The sequence below is a fragment of the Hordeum vulgare genome, chromosome 3H, assembly GCF_904849725.1.
Source record: "Hordeum vulgare subsp. vulgare chromosome 3H, MorexV3_pseudomolecules_assembly, whole genome shotgun sequence".
NCBI classification, from domain to species: Eukaryota; Viridiplantae; Streptophyta; class Magnoliopsida; order Poales; family Poaceae; genus Hordeum; species Hordeum vulgare.
Genome location: NC_058520.1, coordinates 522,322,078 through 522,343,419, shown reverse-complemented (window position 1 = coordinate 522,343,419; position 21,342 = coordinate 522,322,078). Strand labels below are relative to the sequence as shown.

Sequence of the window (21,342 nt, the reverse complement as noted above, 5' to 3'; positions counted from 1 at the left end):
CTGACGGCTCATGCAGATGCAGAGGATATAGTTCGTCGGTGCGAGGGATGCCAGCATTATGGACGACAGGCTCATGTTCCGGCTCAAGAATTAAGAATGATTCCCATCACTTGGCCTTTTGCGGTCTGGGGGTTAGACATGGTCGGCCCCTTTAAAATGTCATCCAATAAGAAAACCCATTTGCTGGTGGCGGTTGATAAGTTTACCAAGTGGGTTGAGGCGGAGCCTGTTGGAAGTTGTGATGCGGAGATAGCGGTCAAGTTCTTGAAGAAGCTGATCTTCCGGTTTGGATATCAACATAGTATCATTACTGATAATGGTACTAACCTGTCCCAAGGGGCGATGCAGGAGTTTTGCCGTCGAGAGCATATCCAGCTTGATGTTTCCGCGGTCGCTCACCCACAATCTAATGGGCACGCGGAACGGGCGAATCAGGAGGTCTTACGAGGGATTAATCCCCGACTCATGGTTCCCCTGGAGAAAACCCGAGGATGTTGGGTCGAAGAATTGCCTTCGGTGTTGTGGAGTATCCGAACCACCCCGAACCGGTCCACGGGTTTTACCCCTTTCTTTTTGGTCTACGGAGCAGAAGCCGTTCTTCCTACTCACATATGGCATGATTCGCCTAGAGTCGCCGCATATGTGGAGCAAGACAATGAGCTGGCGCGTCAAGATTCCTTGGACGCCTTAGAAGAAGCACGTGACCTGGTTGCGGCCCGTTCGGCCATCTATCAACAGGATCTACGACATTATCACAACCGCCGGGTTAAGAGCCGGACCTTTCACGAAGGCGACTTAGTTCTTCGGTTGATACAAGATCGTGCTGGCATGCATAAGTTGTCACCACCATGGGAAGGACCGTTCGTCGTCAGCAAGAATCTTCGCAACGGCTCTTATTATCTGGTGGATCTTCGGCCTAACCGGCCAACCACGGAGGTTGAGTCAACTCGCCCTTGGAATATTGCCCACTTGCGGCCTTATTACACTTGAGCTCTTAAGCTCTGCATTTCGTAAGTTTTTCAGTTTCATTATGAAGTAATAAAATTAAAATGCTTCCCGACTTGGGGGCTTATTCATCAATTTTGACATCCTGTTGCGACCTTATGAGCCGACAGAACTATCATCTTAGGGTGGCGCTTGAGCTTTCTGACTCGCCCCATCCTGTCGTGACCTTATGAGCCGACGAAACCATCTTAGGGTGCGCGCTTGAGCTTTCTGACTCACCCCATCCTGTCGCGACCTTATGAGCCGACGAAACCATCATCTTAGGGTGCGTGCTTGAGCTTTCTGACTCGCCCCATCCTATCGCGACCTTATGAGCCGACGAAACCATCATCTTAGGGTGCGTGCTTGAGCTTTCTGACTCGCCCCATCCTGTCGCGACCTTATGAGCCGACGAAACCATCTTAGGGTGCGTGCTTGAGCTTTCTGACTCGCTCCATCCTGTCGCGACCTTATGAGCCGACCAAACCATCTTAGGGTGCGTGCTTGAGCTTTCTGACTCGCCCCATCCTGTCGCGACCTTATGAGCCGACGAAACCATCTTAGGGTGCGTGCTTGAGCTTTCTAACTCGCCCCATCCTGTCACGACCTTATGAGCCGACAAAACCATCATCTTAGGGTGCGTGCTTGAGCTTTCTGACTCGCCCCATCCTGTCGCGACCTTATGAGCCGACGAAACCATCTTAGGGTGCGTGCTTGAGCTTTCTGACTCGCCCCATCCTGTCACGACCTTATGAGCCGACGAAACCATCATCTTAGGGTGCGTGCTTGAGCTTTCTGACTCGCCCCATCCTGTCGCAACCTTATGAGCCGATGAAACCATCTTAGGGTGCGTGCTTGAGCTTTCTGACTCGCCCCATCCTGTCGCGACCTTATGAGCCGACGAAACCGTCATTTAGGGTGTGTGCTTGAGCTTTCTGACTCGGCCCATCATGTCGCGACCTTATGAGCTGACGAAACCATCACCTTAGGGTGCGTGCTTGAGCTTTCTGAGTCGCCCCATCCTGTCACGACCTTATGAGCCGACGAAACCGTCATTTAGGGTGTGTGCTTGAGCTTTCTGACTCGGCCCATCCTGTCGCGACCTTATGAGCCGACGAAATTGCTATTTTTATTTTCCTTCATGGCATTGCCACGAGGTTTTCCAAACCTTTTTCCTGATTCATCTTGAAAATATTTGTTGTCATTTATTTGGTTTCACATATGTTTTTCAAGCTTAAAACAGGTTGATGATCAAAATCACTTCATCCATGGCGGATTAAGCATTATAAAGGATTTTCAAACGGCGGATCCAATATTTCAAATGTCCTTAAGGGAGATATAAAGATTCTTTCGAAAGTATCACAAAAGCAGTACCGACTCATGAAAAAGACCTATTACATGGCTCTCAGGCCAAATCGATGAAGTTTATTCTGCTGGCGCCCTTGGATCATTTTGCTGTGAGCTTTGGCCGACCTCAATTTGCAAATCGTCCAGTACCCAGTTACACTTGGCCAGAGTCGCGAAGTCATCTTCATCAATCAGGATTGATGCAAGATCTGCGTCCAAGTCAAAAGGGTTCTTGGGTCTCCGTGGAGTTAAGCTGGTCGTCACAAAGGTTGGCGGGTTGACCTTCTTGTTCTTGTTGTCATAAGCAGCCTGATACTTTGATAAATCCAGACTTGCAGCAAGTTGAGTCGCCGCCAGCCGGGAGTCCTTGACGACACGTTGATAGTCCTCTTCGACGAATTCTGACCCGTCATCTTTGAGTTGAGGAAATCCTGCCGCTACCTCTTCCGGGTTGATCTCTGGAGCATACGCCAAGCAGCGACTTAAGGTAGTCAGTACCCCCTTCCGGGCGGCTGACCGAGTCAACTCGCCAATCTGAGGGGGAAGCGTAGATAGGCACCCAAGCATCTTCTTTATGGAAGTTATAGGCTCCTTGGCACCCATCACAGCTTTAACAGTTAATACACTGCCGGTATACAGCTGCTTTGTCAGCGTATAAATCGCCTTCAACATCAGCACGCAATCATCCTGAAGGTTGGCGGCTCTCGGACCTGTGTAAGGGGTCATGATAATCAGCGACTTACAATAAGAATTATTGGTAAAAAAAAGAGATCAAAATTTTGAGTATTTTACCAAAGACGGCTTGCGCCATGTTTGAGATATGACGCTTCAAGCCGGACAATTCTTGTTGCACAGTAGCCAGCCTGGCTTCAGCCTTCTCTACTCTTTTTGTTGCAGCATCTTGGTCAGCTTGAGCCCTTTTTAAATCTGCTTGGAGTTTTTCCATTTCAGCCAGGACCAATTGATACTTCTCCTCCGACTTAGTTCGGGCATCTTGCTGATCAGATAAGTTTTTCTTTAAATCGCCAAGCGCCGATTCAGTCTGAGTAAGAGTTTCCTGTTGAAAGTACATGATAAGGGGCAAGTCTCAGAACTATTGCAAGCAATATCCCTGACACTTGGGGGCTAATGTATAATTTTTTCAGATAAAATTATACAATATCAAGACCCGGCTCATCTTTTTACTGATGACCCGTCCCTTGGGGGTTACTGGTCGAAAGTTTTTTCTAATTTATCAAGACCCGGCTCATCTTTTTACTGATGACCCGGCCCTTGGGGGTTACTGGTGGAAAGTTTTTCTAAGTTATCAAGACCCGGCTCATCTTTTTTACTGATGACCCGGCCCTTGGGCGTTATTGGTCGAAAGTTTTTTCTAATATTCAAGACCCGTCTCATCTTTTTACTGATGACCCGGCCCTTGGGGTTACTGGTCGAAAGTTTTTTCTAATATTCAAGACCCGGCTCATCTTTTTACTGATGACCCGGCCCTTGGGGGTTAATGGGAGTAATATAATATATAACAAAGCTTACCTCATGTTTATTTTCTAGCATCCGGAGCAGGCTTTTCTCCATCTCATAACTCGCCTCCAGGCGACTCGGAAAACCAGAGCAGAGTTCTTGGAGAGTCCAAATTCAGGAATGTTTTGAGAGGATGATGGTGCATGCTTTGATAAAACCGTTGTGGCTCGTTTAGAGAAGCTGGTGCCAGTGATAACCACAGCATCCGGGTCTTCTGCTGTTGTCAATGGACTTGGCGGCTTAGGGGCATCCGTTGTGTCCTTGGGCGAGCTAGGAAGATCCATTTGATCCTCAGGCTCGCCTTGATCCGGGTCATCTTGGATTAGCACTGACTCTTTGATGGGCTCTGAAATTATGACAGGAGTTGACCCGCTGGTCTTCCTGTTCTTCGCCTGTGCCCTAAAAAAGGGGAACGACGCATTAAAAAACTGGTAATTCATTATCCTCAGATTCAAAATAAAATTGTCAAAGGACTTACCCAGGGACTCGAATCATTGGCGGAAGTGTTGACATTACTGAGTCGCCAGATGTAGGAGGAGAATTCTGCAAGAACTATACGTCAAAGATATAGGCGGATTATGGATGCGATCCAACGAAACATGAGGAAGTATTGTTCATGGGTACCTCGTTTGGTTTCCTCTTGTTCTTTGCTGGTAAGCCGGACACCAGATCACCAGAGTGACTTCGGGTCTTCCGATTTGAGGTATGTTGTGCTTTCTTCAATAGAAAATTGGGGTCCAAACAAGCATTTGGATGTGAGAAGGGAACTTTCCCACAAATTCGCCTGGCCGGCTTAGGTGGAGAAGGAGATGAATCGGAGGAAACAGAAATTACCTCTACAGAATCCTCCTGGCTTTCGTTGTCTTAATTCTATTCAAGAGAGGCAGAGGCATAAATACAAAGTTAACAATAGCGGATGGCGAGTGAAAAAAGGATAGGTTTTTACCTCTGAAGGTGCGTCGCCGACTTGAGATTCATCGGCTTCGAATGGCTCAGCCACATCAGCTTTGCCCTTGCCCTTGGTTTTCTTTGGGGGCGCCTTAGCTTGCTTCATGGCTGGCCTTTTGGGTTTCTTGGACCAAAATTTATCACCTTTCTGGAATGGTATATGTTATAAAAGGTCACAACTTGAATGAAACATAAGAAATAGAGACAAAGGGCGGGTTAGAATTGCTTACCTTGGGCGCCAGATTAATTTTGCAGAAGGGTTTGAGGCCGATTTGGCCACATTTTCTCGCAGGCTCGCCGGTCAGCTTCTTGATGATGGTGACAATATCCTTTTCCGTTAAAGCCGTATGGAAATAACATTGAGGATGATCTAAGGAGCCATCGAACTCGCACATTAGCCCGTCCCGGCGACTCAAAGGAAGGATCCGCCATTTGACCCAGCAGCGAATCAAGTCGACCCCAGTAAGGCCGTTGTTCGTCAAAGATCTTAACTCGGACAATACTGGGATAAAATCTGATTCATCCTCTTCGGTGAGCTTGTCCGGAAGTTTGAAGTTTGTTGGAAGGCGGTCTTTCCTATAGCCCAGAAGCTTGTTTTCTCCTGCGGGTGAAGTCTCTTGACAGTAGAACCAAGACTCGCCCCAGCCTTTGGGATGGCTTGGCATGACGAGTGAGGGAAACGGGCTATCCCTGCGGCGCTGAACATTTACACCGCCAAGTTCCAGGCTGGGACCATTGTGAAATTCCGTCTGGCGATTTAAGTGGAAAAAGTACCAGAATAAGGGAACTGAGGGTTCCATCCGCAGATAAGCCTCACATAACACTTTGAACTGGCATAGGTTACTTATCGAGTTAGGTCCCAGATCCTGGAGGCGGACGTTCATGAAAGCCATGGCGTCTCTAAGAAACTTTGATCCGGGCGGCTTAAAACCTCGCTCAAGGTGTTCAACGAAAACGACTATCTCCCCTTCTTTGGGGTTAGGAAGATCTTCTCCGAACCCGGTACGCCAACCGATAACATTCTGAGGGTCCAAGTTGCCCGTTTTCACGTAATCTGCTAGTATGGTGTCATCGACTTTGGTAGGGAGCCAGTCACTTTTGAAGACAGTGCCCATGCTACAAAGGAGTAATATATGGGTGAATTTACACGCCTTGAACATCTACCGTAAGGGGTGAAATAAGTTCATTTGATCCGCCAAGTAATTTGTTCATGGACTAAGGGAAAAGCTTGACCCGCCATATAAAGATCCGGGTTGGGTTGCTATGGCAACTTATGAAGTTTGGCTATTCACAAGGGTTATGTTCTAAAGGTGTCGGAGACATTTGTTCGAAACGGTGAAGTGTGAAGACTACAAACAACTTTACGCAATGAGCAGGTAAATTATGGATCTACTGGACAGTCGAAAAAACATGAGAAAAATGACTGGATGCAGCAATTTACTACCAGGATAAGGTGATATCGTTCGCTTGACGAAATATTGTTCTAAACATGCGAGTCAAGCGCAGACAAATGAAGGTATTAAAAACATTGGCTATCTCATCGACATTTGCATTAATCAGTCAAGGACAGGTAACAGATATTCACGAAGGGCATCAAGAACATGGCGATGTTGAAACTTCGAACAGGGTTGGGATCTGTTCTTAAGTGAGCGGCGACCTAACCTGATGATTTCGGTCGGAAGTGGTCGACGGCGACGGAGGCTGTTGGAGGAGCACGAAAGTCTTGTCGAGCGCAGAGATCTTCGGCGGCGACGGAGTGCTTGGCAAACGGCGAGGTGGTCGACGGCGACGCGGTGGTCGATGGCAGCGAGCAGATCGGCCGCGGTACGAAGCTTGACGGCGGCGAAGATCTATGGGCGGCGCCGAAGCTTTCGGGCGACGACAGGAACTGCGGTCGGCGGCGGAGCCCTCGGAAGGCGGTAAGGTTTCCTCACTGTGATAATGTGGAGGAGATTGATGAGACTGGTAGGTGGGAAGCGCCAGTCCTGTCCCCCCCCCCCCACCTATTTAACAGGGCGGGCGCTGGAATCGAGGCGCCGTGAGCGGGAACCGCCGGAGGATAAAAAGATTCGCTATAATGGCTCTCCGAAAAATTTGGGATAACGATACCAAAGGATCTGTTGGGATTATGTCAGTCTTCCCGGAATTCAAGGGATAAGGAGATGCCGACAAGAAATGGTTTGGCGATTTAAAGGTTTTCAGCGCCAGATGGCGGGTTAAAGTTTCTGACGTATAGAGAAGAATGAAGAATGAATCGCCTTTAACTGAGCAGAAATATTGGCGTGAAAAGAGTTCAAGTCAATCTGGGGCCTAATGTTGGGGATATTACCTGTTAATAACCCGCCCTAGTTGGGCCGATTCACCAAATCAGGCGATTCACCTGAGCGTGGTTTGGGCCTTGGCCTGGCAAGACCAAAGGTTGTATGGCGGTTTATAATTTCCGGAAGGTCTCCAAGCTTTAGAGGATGGCGACTTAGAGACCGCGGAGGTCACAATTTGTAGGAAGGAAAGTACCCTTGTAAACCCTAGGGTTCGACCTGTATATAAGGGCGAGTCCCAGGGAAGAAGAGGTAGGTCAGAAATCATCGAGTGCTAGGTTTGGCGAGTTACGCCCTCCTTGTAATCGAAACTACATCAATACAACTTAAAGCAGGACGTAGGCCTTTACCTCCTCACGAGGGGCCGAACCTGGGTAAATCGCCGTGTCTCTCCTGCTCAACCCCTTTGAGTCGCCACCAAGGTGCGATGGCTCCAGTACTAAGTCCTTTCACGAGGACATATGCCGTGACAAAACCACGACACCATGCATGCATGGGGTATTAATGTCATCGCTTGCTAGTATGAGGCAAACCTCATCAATTTTACCTCCATTGGTGTTAATGGCCTTGTATAGCGGCAAATTGTAATTTTGATAGTGGCCTTGTATACAAAAATTGGAGGGAGGAATAAAAACTAAATAAAACAGTAAATGTGCAATGCTCACAATGATAAGTGCAAAAATAGGTAATCATGCATAATGGACAACTATTTGGTTCAATGGGTCATGATATATATAAAGAGAACATGCAAAAAATTGAGCTCTAAAAATGCGTAAAATATAGATCCATCAACCCCACGTACCCAGGGTTGGCACAAAGGTGCGGGAACCGGTAAACCCAAAATGGTCATGCAAATGAACTGTGGTTTCAATGAAATCAAGCTTGTTGGAAAGCTAACGATGGGTGCTAACACAATATTGATAGAAATATTAAGAATTAGCAATGGATAAAATACCCACAATATAAGGATTAGAAACCTTCCCCAAACAAGAATTGGTAAAAAAAATTAACATAGAAAACGCAATAGAAGATGCATAGCAAATCTATTTTCGATGAACTAGAGCTTGTCACGAAGATAACCACAAGCTCTAAAACCTCACAAAGAGAAAATACAAACAAGAATCAATAAATATGATGCCAAGGATGCATAGGTTTGATCTCTCTACGAACAATACGAACAATGCACTCACTCGAGAGCCCCCCTTGATAGTACGGCTATCGATCCTATAACTCGGTCTCCCTACTAACACCGTGAGACCGGTAAAATAGAAAACCTATCAATATGAAATCTTTGTCTTGTGCATAATCCACGTGAGCTAGATGATGATGATCTTCCACTTCTCAAGTTGGATCACATTTCTTGATTGCGATGACTCGATGAAGACAAGTGAATTGCTCCCACATACTATACTATATGTGAGCATCACTTTGGCACATCTTCACAAGTCCATTATCACCAGAATGGACAAAAAGCCTCAAGCATGTGATCTCTTCATGATGCTTCACTTGAACTTGCACAACTCAACTTTGATGACGATCTCCAGTTGATGTGGTTGTATGAGATCTTCCTCTTGATACAAGCCCATGGGAAAATACCTAACCCCACACAGAACCACCACACAAATAGATCATGGATTAGTACACAAATAGTAATGTACAATGTTTACCATACCGTGAGATCACTTGATCCCACTCAGTACATCTTCTAAGCTTTGTGCGTTGATCAACTTGAATCCACTATTTGTACTTAATCTTGATCAACCTTGTATAATAGATGTCTTGAAGGTAAACATATGATGTTTACACAATTTTCCTCTTCAATACATGCTTGCAATGGGCTCAAAACTCACACGCCCAATCTTTGGATAACTCCTCGAATACTGCTTTGGTCAACAAATGAACTCCTTCTTTTAATCATGAAGCCGACATATGGTCTTCATGTTGGGGAACGTTGCATGGGAAACAAAAAAATTCCTACGCACACGAAGACCTATCATGGTGATGTTCATCTACAAGAGGGAGATCGGATCCACATACCCTTGTGGATCGCTAAGCGGGAAGCGTTAAGAAACGAGGTTGATGTAGTGGTACAGCTTCGTGATTCAAATCACCGACGTCCCACGATCCGTTCCGATCTAGCACCGAACGGACGGCACCTCCGCGTTCAGCACACGTACAGCTCGATGACGATCTCCGCCTTCTTGATCCAGCAAGAGAGACGGGGAAGTAGATGAGTTCTCGGTAGCGTGACGGCGCGCCGGTGATGGTGATGATCTATTCCTGCAGGGCTCCGCCCGAGCTCCGCAGAAAACCGATCTAGAGGAAGAACTACAAAGTAGAGGTTTGAGTTGCACGTGGCAAAGTTGTGTCTCAAAAACCCTAAAACCTCTAGTATATATAGGAGGAGGGGAGAGGCTAGCTGATATGTCTCAAACGTATCTATAATTTTTTATGGTTTCATGATGTTATCTTGTCAACTCTGGATGTTTTATATACCTTTTATATCTTTTTTGGGACTAACTTATTAATTCAGTGCCAAGTGCCAGTTCCTGTTTTTCTGTGTTTTTGACTCTTTTCAGATCTAATTTTGGAATGATGTCCAAACGGAATAAAATCCCAGAAATAAATTTTTCCAGAACAGAAGAAGATCGGGAGGCTTGAGGGCCAAGGCAGGGGGCCCACAGGGAGCCACAAGCCCTGTTGCCGCGGCCAGGGGGCCCGCGGCAACCAGGCTTGTGGCCTCCCTGGCGCTCCCCTGCCCAAGATCTTTGGCCTATAAATTCCCTAAAATCGCAGAAAAAATCAGGGCATCCACGAAAACACTTTTTCGCCGCCGCAAGCTTCTGTTTCCGCGAGATCTCATCTGGGGACCCTTCCCGGTGCCCTGCCGGAGGGGACTTTGGAGCTGGAGGGCTTCTACATCAACATCATCGCCTCTCCAATGACTCGTGAGTAGTCCACTTCAGACCTACGGGTCCGTAGTTAGTAGCTAGATGGCTTGTTCTCTCTCTTGGATCTTCAATACAAAGTTCTCCATGATCTTCATGGAGATCTATCGATGTAATCCTCTTTGGCGGTGTGTTTGTCGAGATCCGATGAATTGCGGATTTGTTATCAGATTATCTATGAATTATATTTGAGTCTTTGTTGATTTCTTATATGCATGATTTGATATCCTTGTAAGTCTCTCCGAGTCTTGGGTTTTGTTTGGCCAACTAGATCTATGATTCTTGCAATGGGAGAAGTGCTTTGTTTTGGGTTCATACCGTGTGGTGACCTTTCCCAGTGACAGAAGGGGCAGCAAGGCGCGTATCGTGTTGTTGCCATCAAGGGTAACAAGATGGGCTTTCATCATAAATTTGAGATTGTCCATCTACATCATGTCATCTTGCTTAAGGCATTACTCTATTCTTATGAACTTAATACACTAGATGCATGCTGGATAGCGGTCGACGTGTGGAGTAATAGTAGTAGATGCAGAAAGTATCGGTCTACTTGTTTTCGATGTGATGCCTATAGATATAATCATTGCCTTAGATAACGTCATGACTTTGCGCGGTTCTATCAATTGCTCGACGGTAATTCGTTCACCCACCGTCTACTTGCTTTCATGAGAGAAGCCACTAGTGAACACTACGGCCCCCGGGTCTATTCACAACTATCGTCTCCACTTTCACTTTTACTTTGCTTTGTTTACTTTTTGCTTTCAGTTCTCACTTTGCAAACAATCTATAAGGGATTGACAACCCCTTCATAGCGTTGGGTGCAAGCTCTTTGTGTTTGTGCAGGTACTTGTGACAATCCTTCACTGGATCGATACCTTGGTTCTCAAACTGAGGGAAATACTTACCGCCGCTATGCTACATCACCCTTTCCTCTTCAAGGGAACACCAACGCAAGGCTCCAAGGCCGCGGGGAAATCCTTTGCATATTTGCCAAGGAAGTCCCTATAGGCGTAGCCCGTAGCAGAAGGATTCCTGGCGCCGTTGCCAAGGAAGGTCTGTTGACGCAGTAGCACTAGCCTTGGGGCTCAAGAGAGCCCCAAGGGCGCCGGCCGAAAGGAGGAGGAGGACTACAACTCCAATTCGGTTTGGGGAAGGAGGAGTCCTCCTCTTCCTTCCCACCTCCCTCTTTTTTCTTTTTTTGGTTTTCTTTTCCTAGCGCCATAGCCCACTTGGGCTGACCTCACCAGCCCACTAAGGGCTGGTGCGCCACCCTTGGACTATTGGGCTCACTCCCGGGTGGTTGGGCCCCTCCTGGTGAAAACCCGGAACCTATTCGTCACTCTCGGTACACTGTCGGTAATGCCCGAAATCTTTCGGGAGACCAAATGAAACCATCCTATATATCAATCTTCATTTCCGGACCATCCGGAAACCTTCGTGTCGTGTGTGATCTCATCCGGGACTCCGAACAACCTTCGGTCACAAACACCTATAAGTCAACTATACCGAAACGTCACCGAACCTTAAGTGCGCACACCCTGCGGGTTCGAGAACTATGCAGACAAGACCTGGGACACTCCCCGGTCAATATCCAATAGAGGGACCTGGATGTCCATATTGGATCCTACATATTCTACGAAGATCTTATCGGTTGAACCTCTGTGCCAAGGATTCATATAATCCCGTATAACATTCTCTTTGTCCTTCGGTATATTACTTGCCCGAGATTTGATCGTCGGTATCCCTATACCTATTTCAATCTCGTTACCGGCAAGTTTCTTTACTCGTTCCGTAATACAAGAACCCGTGACTAACACTTGAGTCACATTGCTTGCAAGGATTATATGTGATGTTGTATTACCGAGTGGGCCCCGAGATACCTCTCCGTCACACGGAGTGAAAAATCCCAGTCTTGATCCATGCTAACTCAACGGACACCTTCGGAAATACCTGTAGAGCACCTTTATAGTCACCCAGTAACGTTGCGACATTTGATACACACAAGGTATTCCTCCGGTGTTAGAGAGTTACATGATCTCATGGTCATAGGAATGAACACTTGACACACAAAAAACAATAGCAACAAAATGACACGATCACATGCTACGTTTATAATTTGGGTCTTGTCCATCACATCATTCTCCTAATGATGTGATCCAGTCATCAAGTGACAACACTTGCATATAGTCAGAAAACCTTAACCATCCTTGATCAACTGGCTAGTCAACTAGAGGCTTACGAGGGACATTGTTTTGTCTATATATCCACATATGTATCTATGCTTTCATTCAATACAATTATAGCATGGATAATAAACGATTATCTTGAAACAGGAAATATAATAATAACTATTTTATCATTGCCTCTAGGGCATATTTCCAACACTTCAAACAATGCCTATGGACAAAGCCTTCAAATATAACTCAAGGAAACCATTAGTCCATAGGGATTGTCATCAATTACCAAAACTAAACATGGGTTCATCATCCTCTTTCAAGGGCCGATAAGGACTTTTGCATGTTTTCAATAGTCTTCAGGTGATTCTATGGGTAATGAGACTCATGTCCTTCAATCCAAAAGCTAGAATTTTGTCATAGTCAAGTATAGTGGACTTGCTTCCGTGAAACCCTTGCGATATTTATGTGCTATTCTTGGAAGTGGAAATTGTTTTAGGAGACAAACAAAGGCTAATAGATAGGAGATATCCAAAGCGATGTTTGCTTGCAAGTTCGGTTGAAGTGTTCACTATGCTTAAGACTAAAATGAGTAGGATCCATAAGAACGCTAGTCATGCGATGATGGTGAGTAAAATGATGACTTAAAGAGAAAGGAAAGTCCAAAGAGGGTAAGTGAGACTTACACATCTAGGAAGTTTCGGGCTAACGTCACTCTTAAAGTTGGGTGTTTCCTCTATGAGTGGGAGATATATTGGAAGTAAAACTATACGAAGTATAAATACAAGGAGAAAAGAACATTGGAAGGTCCATCTCGGATATGAATCCCATACAAGTTATAGATGTACATTAGGCTGGTTTAAAATATATTCCTTAAGAATTACGATTAAGTTGTTAGTTGCTATTTCTTGTGTATTGCGACTAAAAGTTGATCACAAGAATACTCGTTCGGTAGCACACTGCTACAACTCGATGCAAGAACTACTACATCATGAAAGACTAGCTAGTAATGGGGTTAACATATGTGAACCTTACTAGACTTCCCATTAGCACATTAACTCTATATTTATTTTTCATAATTCATTTTAGAATTATGTACACTCTTACCCATTACATAAAGCATGTTGCAAGGAGTTTGTTAATAAAGGAAAAATTGGTGTTCATTGTTATGAATAACATAAGGGTCATTCTTCCATTATGAATGGGATGTATGTTATTATATTGATGACAATATAAAACATCCATGACGCTAGATGTCGCAAGACACAAAGAATGCCACATGTGTGTGGCAGTGGATTTAGTCGAATTGGAGGAAACATGCATGAAAAAAAATTCATATTGATGAATTTTGAAGTCATTTGATCATGAATTATCTCACACTTACAACTTTTCTACAAAAGGTAAAGTAACTTAAATAGAGTCATGGGGCATAAGAAACGAGCAACAAACTTATTAGTATGCATACATACCGATTTGTGTTCTGTTGTTGCAAGTAGTGGACTTATCTATTTTTAAGGATGACTCAAGTAGATATGTTAATATTTGCTTAATGAGACATATGTATGGACCCTTTGAAATGGTTCAAAAGGTTGTCAGAATGAAAAAGAAACTATCATAACAAGGAAATTATGTTTATGTTGTGAAAAGAGTTTCATAACTTGAACCTCCCGACAAACCACCGAGAGTGGAGTGTATAATAAGATGCAATCAAATCATCCATGGCATGGTGAGATCAAAGATGACATAAATCATTTGCCATTATTCTTTTTAAGTGTACATGCTGTAAAGAGTGTGGCTTTTGCACTGAAAATAGCTATCAAATCTATTGAAATGACACCATCTGAAATATGGTATGGTATGCCAAATCATTTAGTATTTTTTAACATTTGGGAATATGAGACATATCTGGTGTGTTTACAATCTTGTAAGCTCATATCCGAAATAAGATAAGTGGTACTTTGTAGGTTATCTCATATACTCCTCTGGGTCATCCATCTCTGTTCCACTCGGAAGCACCTCAGTGAGATCCTCAATTTTTTAAATGAGACGGATGGTGGGTGGTTCAACCTCCTCCTGTTGTTCCTAGGCCCGACATGACGCCAGGCCCTAGAGAAACAACTCTCTAAGGAATACATGATATACTCCACATTGTCGAATCTGACAGCCTGTCCTAGAGCAAAGTTCTTGATCTGACCAAGGTGGCCAGTCGAGTCGGCGCCGAAGAAGAACAATTGTCCTCATGTGTAGACCGCGTCGGACTCCATCAAGCCTTTGTGTTCACCTAGCGGGACTTGTATAGGCCACCACTATCGATGACAATTCCAACAGATCTCTCAATAGGGTATCCGGGAGAGGTGAATAGACTGGATGGTAGTAGGAGACGGTTATATACCTAGGTTCAGGCCCTCACGATGTGAGGTAATACCTTACAATTAGCCCGGCCCCAGCTTATATAAAGTACCGAGGGCCTAGGGCTGCATATCTTTTTCGGCTACGTCAATCATGGTACAGTCCTCTACAACTCCGGTATTTTTGGCTTGTATTGCAAGTCTTTGAGAGTCCTTGTACAACACATCATGGCCTGCCAACGTGGAGAGCGCAGCATACTTCAGCTAACTTCAACATCCATACTCACCTATCAAGAAGGTGCGAGGGACACTATGAACACACATGTACTTGACTGAGTTTAGATGGGTAAGATCAAATAAACAAAGTTCAACTAACACCTCGGAATACTTTTGGACATCACCTAATCCACGGACATTCCACAAACATATCGAGATTACAAAGTTACTCACAACAAACTACAGTCGAGTAAATTCGCCGAAAATTGTAAACAAATTGAAAAAACTCCAAAAAAAAGTGGTGAAAGATGCTTGAGTTCATGCAAAAGTTGCATTTGAACATTTAACGAGATCTTAGCAAAAAAAATTGGGGTAAAAGTGTTTGTTATTTTGCATTGTTTCGACTTGATTTTTCTTTTGCTGAGAGCTACACAAATGCCCGAATGAGCCGGAACTTCATACGAACATCACACACTAAAGCATATTTGATCACACATTTTTTATTAAAAAAAATTTATATAAAAAATGTTTACAGGGTCTACATGAGCTCAGCTTCAACTCGGGCAACATAGGCTTTTAAGAGAATGAAGGATACATACTACGATAGGTAGAAACCTACCGAAGGACAAGTTCAATAGTTATGGATATGTTTCACTCACGCAAGAGTCGATCATGTACTGTGTATTTCCGTCGTAAAAGAAAGGGGAAACACATGGACGGTGCTCTCTGATCTACCATGCAATCAACGGCAGCTGAATTTCTTTCGACATAACACGCGCAACATAAATGTTGTATGGTTAGGAGGATAGTAGTATTACCAGCCCACTAGGTTTCAACTCCTGGTGCTCACACTATTTCTGGATTTATTTTAGGATTTTCAGTGATGCGTGTTCAGTGGGCGTGGACGTTCACGTCGATTACGAGGTGGATGTGATGACTTTGTTAATCTTAAGATAATATGTCAGTTTGGTCTTTTAAAGATACTTATTGGGATAGAATATGCATGCGTGTATATATGAGCATTTGCGTCTGTATAGTGTTGTAAACAAATGTTGTATGGGCAAGCACATAACATAAACGAGACGTGCAACCGACCAACCTATTTCCTCGAGATTTTTTTCAGGCCCCTAATTTCATCCCTTGGGGAGACAATTTATGCACATCGGCACATGCGTGTACTGACTAATCGCGGCATCGTATGCGTGCGTCGCGGACACCGGCAGAGAGAGCCACATGCGAGTCATGCCGTGCACATCGCACGCGCGGCATCTCCGTTGGATGAGGACCGGAGCATCCACGGCACGTCGCCGGCACGGCACATAAATAGTGTGCGCCATGCCTCCCTCTCATTTTGCGGCAAATGGTTCGACAAACAACATCACCGAGTTTTACCTACTACGGAGTACTCCATCCGTTTCTAAATATAAGTCTTTCTAAAGATTTTATTAGTGGACTACATACGGATGTATATAGACATACTTTAGAATATACTCCCTCCGTACCAAAATATAAGTCTTTTAAGATATTTCACTAGGTGTCTACATACGGAGCAAAATGAATGAATCTATACTCTAAAGTATGTCTATATGCATCCGTATGTAGTCCATTAGTTGAATCTCTAGAAAGACTTATATTTAGGAACGCAGGGAGTAGATTTAATCATTTTGCTCCGTGTGTAGATTCTTAGTGAAATCGCTTGAAAAGACTTATATTTAGGAACGGAGGGAGTAGATGGCAAACACGACAGCGCATGTTTCAGACGTTTGTTTGTAGGCCGGCAGCCATGAATAGACAAATTACGAGCAAGCTACTGAATAATACCACTAGCCAACAGCTTGAATGCTTGATGGATAATTCTACCGAAGTTCATAGACCACTCTGAAAAGAAAAGAAAAAAAGTCGAGTACGAGCTCAGAAATGCTGCTGCAAGGGGAGAAAAGAAATGCTACTATCGATTGACAATTTGGGGGCAGATGTTCAGCAAGAGAGAGTACACCAGAAAAAAAAAAGCAGTAACTGATCTTACATTGTTCAAATAAATGCCACAGAGATGACAAAAAAGGGTTCTCTAGTTCGAAACAAACAAACAAAAAATAGATAACCGGCTTATCTCCGCCAACTTTATTGGGGAAAAGGGGCTTAGTTGCACGGAGAGCGCATCTGGTAGCAGCCGCGTACGCACGCAGCAGCGTATACAATCGATGAGGCTTTCTCTGAATTTTTCCTCAAAACAATCAGGGTGAGGGATACCAAGAATCTCCTTCGACTCCGCTGGAGGTTCGGTGAGGAACTCATTTGAATTCCTCCGACATTTGACAAGCATGAGGCAAGTTGCTCCACACCGAAGTATCAAACATGATACCGTCGCCGAAAACAGGCTTGCACTCCGTGTTCATGTCGTTGCCCAGGAGCATGGCTATGGCGTTGTTGAAGACGGACGAGTCGGCCGTGTTCCCAGAGAAGAACGCGTCTGGCCTCAAGTTTTCAGGATGAGACGAAGTGTCCCCTGCCCCGGGCTCATATGCAGGCTCCATTGCCTGCTCTCCAGATCCCAGTGAAGGGCTTTGTGCTGCAAATAGATATTCATATAAGTAACTCAGCACAGTTTTATCACTCTCAAGAACGGACGACAATTAAAATATACTCACCAGGAGAAATTTTGGAGAGCTGAAAAACATCAGGCGACGCAGCACTCATAGGAGCGGTGGATCCAGTGAGTGAATTGCCACTGAATGGGGCATATTCATTCAGACGTTCTTCCCAATATTCCTGACAGAGATCAAACTCCGGGCTAACCACCGTGGTATCACACGGCGTGCTGACAGAGGAACTTGAACTTCTCACGGAGAGCTGCTGATTCTTCCCAGATCTTAGTCCCTGAGCTTCATGAAGCAGCTCTTCCAAGAGGCCGCTGTTCCTCGGCGAAGCACACTCCGATTTCACTGACGGAGTTGCTGTCGGGGACTGCAGGTACGGATCAACCAACTCCGTAGGCTGCATCGCAGGAGCCACGGTATACTTGAGCCAGCTATTCGGATCAGATTCGGTATCTTGGAGTGAAGGGAGCTCCATCTTCAAAGGACCATTGATGGTCCTAGAAGTAGAGAAGGTGCCATTTAAAAAGGCATGGCTGCCAGTAAGCGCACCCCCAAATGGTGCAATAATCTTGCTGCTAGAGTTGGCTTCGTGGAGATAGTCAAAACCAAGAGCCTGCTTGAGCTTCTCAGAGTCATTTGAGAATTGATCGACCGAGGAGAGCGCGCCATTGATGGTGTCGCTCAATCCAGGGAGTAAAGGGTCAGACTGTTTTAGCATCCCTGCTTGGTTTACTTGATCCATGAAGCCGCAGTTTTTGGATGCAAAGCTCTGGCCAAGCAAACTGCTTATTGAAACAGCTGAAAGCTGTGGTGCATAAGATAGAGCCTCTGAATTAGCAATGAAATTGTCACAGGTAAAATCTGGCAGATAAAGACCATTTCCATTCAGGAGGTCACTGGAAAGATTCTCGCCGCAGTTGAAATCGCTGGAGCCCTGCTGATCTTCATTTGAAGATTGATTGCATACACTAGCAGGATATATTGGCAAACCGGCTCGCTGACATCTCTTTATTCGAGTGTTCCAGTAATTCTTTATTTCATTATCAGTACGCCCTGGCAACTGAGAAGAGGTGCTCAAAGTCAATAATAACAACAAGAGGTGGGAAAAAAAATACAAGAATCATATACACAGGATAAATTAATACAGGACATGATAACCTATTGTTCAATGGAATCGGTATGAACGAAACATGGATCAATTGTAGGGTTTATTTCCAAATTGTAGCAAGTACTTCCTCTCTACCTAAATAATTATAGTTGAGGAGAACTAGGTAAAGAGGGAGTACATGCTAAATGATATAAAAAAAAAACTAAATACTGTGAGTCATAATAATATTCCATACAGGATTAGTAGCTCTAGATTGTCAACAAAAACAACACTACTTGGTCACACTGAAATAGCCCCTAGCTAATACTAATAGTCAATTTGTCAACATAGATGCCAGAGTAGCAAGCGACCCCTTGATGGCAGTCAAGGTCAAAAATGGACTACCTATTTAAGGCATACATATGTAGCCGTCAATTTTTAACCTTTTAGAAGTCAGGCCAACTAGCTTTCAGTAACAAGAATAGCAGAGCTGAACACAGTACTATGTGCCAGCTTAAAGCTTTAGTTTGATTATTACTTTCTGAAAAGCACTAGTAGATAATCATCTAAGTTAATCTTTCGTCCAGAACAACAACAACAACAGTAAGCAACAGGAAGTGGAACAAATATTAACACAGTTCCAACATACAGTATAAATCAAACAGAACAATTCATTACTATGTACTCTACTACATAAAAAAAAAATAGAGAGTCTTCAGGACAATAATAAATCTATAGAAATCGGTAGCTTTCAACCCCATGTGACCATGACGTAAGAGGAAATCATGCAAGGCTCAAGAACAGCACACAAAGAGCATGACTTGCTACTGGTAAACATCTAGTACTAGTACATGGAGTAAAGCAGTGAATCAGCGTGGCATCGCACTTACATGAGCGGCCATCCGAGCCCACTTGTTGCCCATCTTGGAGTGGAGCTGGATGATGAGCCTCTCCTCCTCGGGGGTGAAGGCCCCCTTCTTGAGGTTGGGCCTGAGGTGGTTCGCCCACCGGAGGCGGCAGCTCTTGCCGCACCGGAACAGCCCGGTGTTCTTCTGCACCGCGTTCCAGTTCCCCTCGCCGTGCTTCTTCACGTAGTCCACCAGGATGGCGTCCTCCGCGGACGTCCAGGGCCCCTTCTTCAGAGGCGGCCCGCCGCCCCTGTGAGGCGACCCTCCGCCGCTGCTGCCGTCGTCGCCCACCGGCGAGTCCATCTGGTCCTCCTGGTGCATCATCTCGCAGTCGCTCTCGCTCTTCACCCGGTACATCTCTCCGTCGATCGTGCCCTGAATTACCCCAGAAACAAAGAAAAAGAAAGAATTTTTTGTTAGATTACGAATTGACCACAACTAGTACCTTTTTTGTGGAGAAAATCGAGTTCTACCACTGCTCGAATCACACAGGACTGTTGGAATTATGCAATCAAACAGCACCAGAAGCCGATCAAACTTGTTTAGAAAATCACGAGAACAAAGCATGTATTTATTACGCGGCAACTCAAGAACCAGGAGAAGCCACCAGACTGGAATCACTTCCTTCCCAAATTCAGCAGGGCAGGGGCATTTAATACCCGGTTAAGAATTGAATTGAACATGTTTGAGCTCAAGCACAGCAGTTTTAGCCAAGGATTTAGGTGGGAAAAAGAGGAAAGGGTGTCCTCGCAATCGACAGATCAAACCACTAGACAAGCGGACAAAAAGGCGTAAACACCACTCCTCGTGCCCCCAGAATGGAAAATTCCCACGGGGCCGAAGAAAGAAAAAAGGCCAAGCACGCAATTCCAGCACCCGAGCAGACACGGATCAGCATCCCCGCGCCCACCCGAAAGGAACCCGGAATTCTGCGGGGAGAGGGGGGCTACCTGGCCGAATCTCGCTGCCGGCGGGTCGATCAGCTCGGGCTCCGGGGGCTGAGCTGGGGCGGAGCTGAGCTGCAGCTCCTCCTCCTCCTCGTCCCGGCTCGGCGGCGGGTCAGGGGAGTGGGGACAGGGGAGGAGGATCTCTTTCTCTCTCTCTCTCTCTGCCCTCAGCGGGATGCCGGCACCACTTGGGCACCAGTATGCGGAGAATTTTCAGGGAGGGAGAGAGAGTTTTGAGGGAGGAGGGAGAGGGAGGGGGAGGGTGCCTGCGGGAGTGGGGAGATTTGTGGGGGATTATAAAGCTGAAAGGTACAGGGAGCAACGCTATTGGGCACGCCCGCATGGCCGCCTATTTTCTCTCTCTCTCTCTCTCTCTCTCTCTCTCAGGCTAGAGAGAGAGAGAGGCCCTGTATTTTCGGCTCATCTCGCTTCAATTGCATGACTGCAATCTTTTATCTCTTCACATTCATTTATTATCTACTAGTGCAGTAGGAGTATATCTGATACTTGAGTATCTAAAAAACAGGTGAGATAAACCACTAAATGAAGTAAATATTGGGCACTAATACAAACTTAATTTTCACGTATAGATCTTACAAAAGAGGTGGAGTATAAAGTTGTGACTCCCGGATAAACAGTAAAATGGTAAAAAAAAAACTTAATTTTCTTACAACATATCTATGTGTGTCCATTTTTTGCGTGTGAAGTTAGACGAATAAACGACTTATGTTGTGATGTGAAAAAACAAACAAAATTTGATTTTAGTACGTGCCGCATGTTCTCTCCATGGATATTACATACATCCAAAATAAGGGCACGAAGAAATGCATGTCAATTTTCTTTTCCGTTTTTTATGTCAGTAAAATCATTTCGAACATACACGAAGCATAGTCTCGCGAAAAGCCATTTCCGAACATCCACTCACAAAATTCGTAGTGTAATCTCTCAGAAAAGACATTTTTCTAAAGTATTTATGCACTCAACAAATATGTTTTCTTAGCGTAA

General features: G+C 45.0%; 1 protein-coding gene across 1 annotated transcript; it reads right to left on the bottom strand.

Moving 5' to 3' along the window:
* Positions 1–16,728: 16,728 nt before the first annotated feature.
* Positions 16,729–20,618, bottom strand: LOC123444670 (transcription factor GAMYB). Its single transcript, XM_045121462.1, has 4 exons — positions 20,341–20,618; positions 19,373–19,765; positions 17,447–18,455; positions 16,729–17,367 (listed from the first exon to the last, which is right to left on the bottom strand). The coding sequence occupies exons 2-4, from the start codon at positions 19,745–19,747 to the stop codon at positions 17,090–17,092; spliced, it is 1,662 nt and encodes a 553-aa protein (XP_044977397.1). The 5' UTR covers positions 19,748–19,765; positions 20,341–20,618; the 3' UTR covers positions 16,729–17,089.
* Between the last annotated feature and the right edge of the window lie 724 nt (positions 20,619–21,342).

Excerpts from the sequence above, each read along its gene's own strand:
- LOC123444670 (XM_045121462.1), bottom strand. The coding sequence starts at position 19,747 with ATGTACCGGGTGAAGAGCGAGAGCGACTGCGAGATGATGCACCAGGAG. Across the intron at positions 18,456-19,372 it reads GGGCTCGGATGGCCGCTCAT|TTGCCAGGGCGTACTGATAA; the intron begins GTAAGTGCGATG and ends ACCTCTTCTCAG. Across the intron at positions 17,368-17,446 it reads GCTCTCCAAAATTTCTCCTG|CACAAAGCCCTTCACTGGGA; the intron begins GTGAGTATATTT and ends ATCTATTTGCAG.